This window comes from Trametes versicolor (assembly GCF_000271585.1).
Source record: "Trametes versicolor FP-101664 SS1 unplaced genomic scaffold TRAVEscaffold_57, whole genome shotgun sequence".
Classification (NCBI taxonomy): domain Eukaryota; kingdom Fungi; phylum Basidiomycota; class Agaricomycetes; order Polyporales; family Polyporaceae; genus Trametes; species Trametes versicolor.
In genome coordinates, this window is record NW_007360377.1 from 1 (window position 1) to 4,789 (window position 4,789).

Below are 4,789 nucleotides of genomic sequence, written 5' to 3' on the forward strand. Positions count from 1 at the left end.
CTCGACCCGCTCGACACGATCCCATTCGGGAACCTGAGCGACATCCCGGGCGGCCAGGCGGTGATCCAGCGGCTTCTCGACTTGTGGACGAGCGGCAAGATGTACTTCGAGCGTGCCGACGAAGCGTTCATCGACCTCGCGAAGCGCAACCCGAAGGCGGTCATGCCTGGGAAGCCTCCCGTACGTCCAGCGCCGAAGTGCTGGGGCCGGCAGAGCAGGGACGACATCGGGAAGGCGCGAGGGCGGCCAGCGTCAGGAATTAACCCGAAGACGGGGCGGCCATACCGGAGGCGCAAGGACGGGCCCAAGACGCCGAAGATGATTCTGGACTCGGACATCGACTCGGAGGACGAGGTGGAGAGCGACATCGGCAGCGAGTAGGGTTCTCGGGCGGGGCAGAGAGCGGTCGACTAGCGGGGCGGTGTCCGGTATTCCTAGCTAATTGCGAGTCTAATTTAGACGCATGTCGTAATTTCCACTTTCGTTTGGTACGGCAGACAGGGCTTGATGAGCGAGAGTTCGGCGCTGCGGTCGCCGCTGTTGTGGCAGGGAGCAAGAAGCACAAGCGCGCAGGGACGAACGACAGGAACTGCCGTGTATGGCAATTGTTCCGAGCGCCTGAGAGATTGTGGCACTGCGTGCGGGCGTCCGCTCCGATTCCCTCGCTTGTCTCTTTCCCTCACACTGCTCGCGCCCGCGCCCGACGATTCCGTACGCATCAATCGAGCGCTGTGGTCCGTACAATATTATACGATTATCTCGTGGATTGCATCCTCAGAGCGCGCGAGATGAAGGGAGCGCGGCATCGGCTTTTCGGGTCTGGATGCTCCGTGACCGGCGGGAAGGTGCGCGGGTTACGTTCGTGCGGCCGCCGTCTGCGCGCAGCCTGCGCGGAGCTCGGTAAGTGCAAATTTACGCGACAGCACTGTTGGGGCCTCTATCTGACATGTTTCAAATATTTTTGGGAGCCTCCTGGGCGTGCAGGCAAGTGCCAAGAGGGTGGGCAGTAGATAGCCATTTCCTTTGCATGTACATGTACAGTAGACAGGCTCCTTGGGACAGTATATTCTTGAGTGAAGGCCATTCTGACAAGATAGTATTTTCTGAGTCCACCGGCTGAGCTGAGCACACTTGAGCCAATCTAAGCTAAACCCCCGAAATGCGCCCTGAGAGAACTTGATGCACACAAGACATGGGATTGATTAATTCAGAAGTACAGGAGGATCACTAACTACGCGAGGACGGCGTCCCCGTTGCGAGGCTAGATGGCTCTCTAATTTGGGGGTATGCACAGCCAATGTCAGCAGAGTTATTGTCAAGCAAGGAGTGACAATAACGCACTTTGGGCGCGGCGAGATGCCGATTGCCGCCGACGCACACGCCGTGGCAGCGGAGACGTGCGCCGCGTGTGCTGCACTCCGGGAGTGCAGCACCTTGGTATGGTGGGGCGGCCGGCAAACGCTGACCCACACGGCATCCTGTGCCAATCCCCCTCCCATGTCCATACCTCGTGCCTCCTCCACCACCGCTAGCGTCTCGCTGCTCTTCCTGCACACACGTACCTGGTCACTCGCCGACGCCCTCGCACCCTCGCCATCACCACGCCGTTGCACTCGACTCTGGGAGGAGCACAAAGCTCAAATGATCAGCAGGACAGTGGTGGGCGGCGGTGGAGCACGCAAAGGTACGTACTCGGCTTGCCTGATAGCGGAATACCTCGAGCAGATGCTCGGGCAGTCCCCGCAACCTCCAGGGAAGCTTCGCGTACCGCGAGACGAAACAGGTTGCTGCAGAGCGCGCCCGCGCGCCCGTCCGTGCGTCGATACGGCGCTGCAGAACGCGCTGCGAGATGGGTGCGCAAATGTGAGTTTCTGATTGCGACTGCGCACGCGAAGGCATATATTGACATACCTAGAGACGACGCAGCCAGTTGAAGCACCTCGCGGCGGACGGGAGACTCGCAGGAGCTCCTGCAGCGCGTGAGAGCGCGGACATCCCCGCGCGCGGCGCTTCGACGATGCCCTGGTGAGGTAGGTAGATCCTCCGGCGGCGAGGTCGCGAGGTACGAGCCCGAGGACCAAGTACGCTGCCGAACGCCCTGCGAGGTGAGTTCTTGGGTACATGAAGGCGTCGACTGGGGTACCTCGGGGCGGCGCGGGAGGTTCAAGCACCGCGCGGCCGATGTGGGAGCTGTGGAAGCTCCTGCGGCGCGTGAGAGTGCGCACATCGTCGCGCGCCGCGCGGCGCTTCGACAATCTCCCGGCGAGGCAGGTAGATCTTCCGGACGGTGCGGACGGACGTACTTCCGCGAGGACGCATGCTCGCGCGAAATGCGATGATACCTAGGACACCGGACGAAGATGAGTACCATGTCTGTCTCGAGACCTCGGATGGGTCGTCTGACGTACATGCGCAGGGAATTGCGACGAACATGAACGGCCGGCGGCCGTGGGGAGTCGGGAGTCGGGAGGCGGACAAGGTCGCGCCGGACGTGCCGGCGGCGCGGAGTCTATGTCTGTGAGAGCACGGTGAGTCAAGGCGCCGGCTGAGACACCGCCCAGAGCTGACCTGAAGTGCGTCGTGCAGGACGTTCGTCCCAGATCGTCTTCCGAAACGAAGTACGTCGGCGGCCGCGAGCAAGGGCGGGACGAGGCGGAGTCGTGGCCGTGAACGCTTGAAGTGCGCGCGTAGATAAAGCCGCACCGAGATCGCTGTTCGGTGGCGCTGCGCCGCACCGTGCGCCCCGAGATCTGCGGACTCGCCTGCGCGGATGGAGCAGACGCGAGATCGCGCAGAGGGTCTGCGACGGGCGCGTCGAGGTCAGCAGCACGCGGCGCCCCAGCGCTCGCAGGTGGTGCCCGAGCGCAGGTGCGAGCAAGGAGAGTTGCGCGTGGGCGAGTGGACATGCGCAGGGCGTGCGAACTGGCGTCCTCTGTGCCCGGTTGGGTCCTGCTAGGGGCTCGGTTCGCGCTGTTGTACATACAGAATTGAGTGCATACCTGCTACGAGCCCCGCGGCGGCCTGTGCGAGTTGGGTGTGCGTGCGAGATGGCGGCGTGAGGAGAGAGCGGAACAAGCGCCCATCGTGCGAGCGCGTCTTCCTCCCAATACACCCCCTGTCTCCAATACACTCCCAATACCCTGCCACGTCCCTACTATGCTCCCAAACCACTGCCAATACACTCCCAATACCCTGCCCGACGCACAAATTCACTCCGGACACTTGAGGAGCCTGAGCACCTCCGCCCCCGCACCCCGCGATTGATCCGCTTCCCCGCATGAGCGCTCCGGTGCCGCATCCAGCTGTGCTGGCACTGGCAGCCACTGCGGGGTACCGCGTGTTGATTGCTTTCCAACCATGTTGAACTTCGTCGCAAGGGAATATCGTCGGCCATGTGCGCACGGGTTGGATAGTTTACATTGAGGATCGCGCGCGTGCAGAGAGAAGATTTCATATAATTTAAACCGAACATAACAAGTACACCATCATCGTCTAGTATTACAGGACGTCGTTCGTGATACAACGGACGCGACGCGCGCACGCGCCCGCAGACGAAGCCATACGACTAGCGAAGTACGAAGAACAGTACATAGAAGGAGACGGGGCGGAGAGTCCTACGGTTTTGAGTAATATACGGGCAGCAAGGAGCGGAGCGAGACGAGACGGATACGCGAACGCGCGGAGTATCTAGCAGCCATACACACAGGATAACAGTACGAAACCGACGGGCAAAAAGGAACGCATATACACGGACAGAGTGGGGGGTAGTGTTCACTCGTCATCGTCGTCCCCATCACCGCTACCGCTGTCGGCCTTCTTGCCCTGTGAAAAAGAGTAAGCGACGAAAATATGAGCATGTGCATGGCGTGTACGTACGTCGTAAGCATTCTTCTCCTCCTCGGCCCGCGACTTGTCGGCTGCAGCCTGGTCGAGGTAAGGCTGTGATACGCAGTTGTTAGACACGCATATAACCACTAGATACAGCAGATATACCTTCTTCTCGTCGTCGTCGAGCTCCTTCCACTTCGCGCCCAAAAGCTTGCCGATTTCACCTATCACACGCGTCTTATCAGTAACTGAACATCCCACGACAACGGGGTCGAGCACTCACCGAAACCGGCGTCAGGGTTTTCGGCCTTGATCCTCTCCCGCCAGTCCTGGCTGAAGAACATGTATGCGGACAGCGCCCGCTTGGGTGCCTTCGGGTCCTTCTTTCCCTTCGCTTTCGGCGCCTTATCCTGCTTCGTGGCCGCCCTCCTCTGCGAATAGAACGCTCAATCAGCACCGCTCAGTGCACATACGGCGGCCCCGAGGTGGGGGAACGCATATATGCGGGCAGAAGTGGACATATGCGCACCTTGGTCGTCTTGGTGGTCTCCTTCGGCATCTATAAGGGCAGGAGGTGTATGAGCAGGGCATCCAACACGTCCCCGAGCAATGTGGAAGCGCGGCGAGGTCGTCAACACGGTTGCGACGCGTGCATGTTGGACGCGTCTGGGCGCGACGCGCCGCCCCGCGCCGCCTGCGCGTCGGCGACGACGACAGCGCACACGGATCGATCGCGAGCGAGCATCGGATAACGCGCAATGAGCACTCGTACGCACCTCTAACAAGTGTGGGCGGGGGGCAGGTGGTGGTCGCGGTGTGTTGTGGTGGGCGCAGAGGGCAGCGCTAGGCGCAGGCGTACGCAGAGGAAAATGGCTGGGCTGGCTGGCTGGCTGGTGAGAGGGCTCTGGCTGGGTGGGGGCGCAGGCTGCGCTGTGAGACTCCGCGTTTCCCGGACATCATC

General features: G+C 61.3%; 2 protein-coding genes across 2 annotated transcripts; one reads left to right on the top strand and one right to left on the bottom strand.

Annotated features, from left to right (window-relative positions):
- Positions 1-99: 99 nt before the first annotated feature.
- Positions 100-381, top strand: TRAVEDRAFT_54648 (uncharacterized protein; the record flags this gene model as incomplete). The annotated part of the gene is made up of 2 exons (XM_008047583.1): positions 100-180; positions 214-381. 2 exons carry the CDS (start codon positions 100-102, stop codon positions 379-381), a joined length of 249 nt encoding a protein of 82 aa, XP_008045774.1.
- Positions 382-3,876: 3,495 nt separating this feature from the next.
- TRAVEDRAFT_80819 (uncharacterized protein) lies at positions 3,877-4,262 on the bottom strand (the record flags this gene model as incomplete). The annotated part of the gene is made up of 3 exons (XM_008047584.1): positions 3,877-3,939; positions 3,994-4,052; positions 4,112-4,262. Coding segments are annotated over 3 exons (273 nt in total), but the record flags the coding sequence as incomplete, so codon positions are not given.
- Positions 4,263-4,789: the final 527 nt, after the last annotated feature.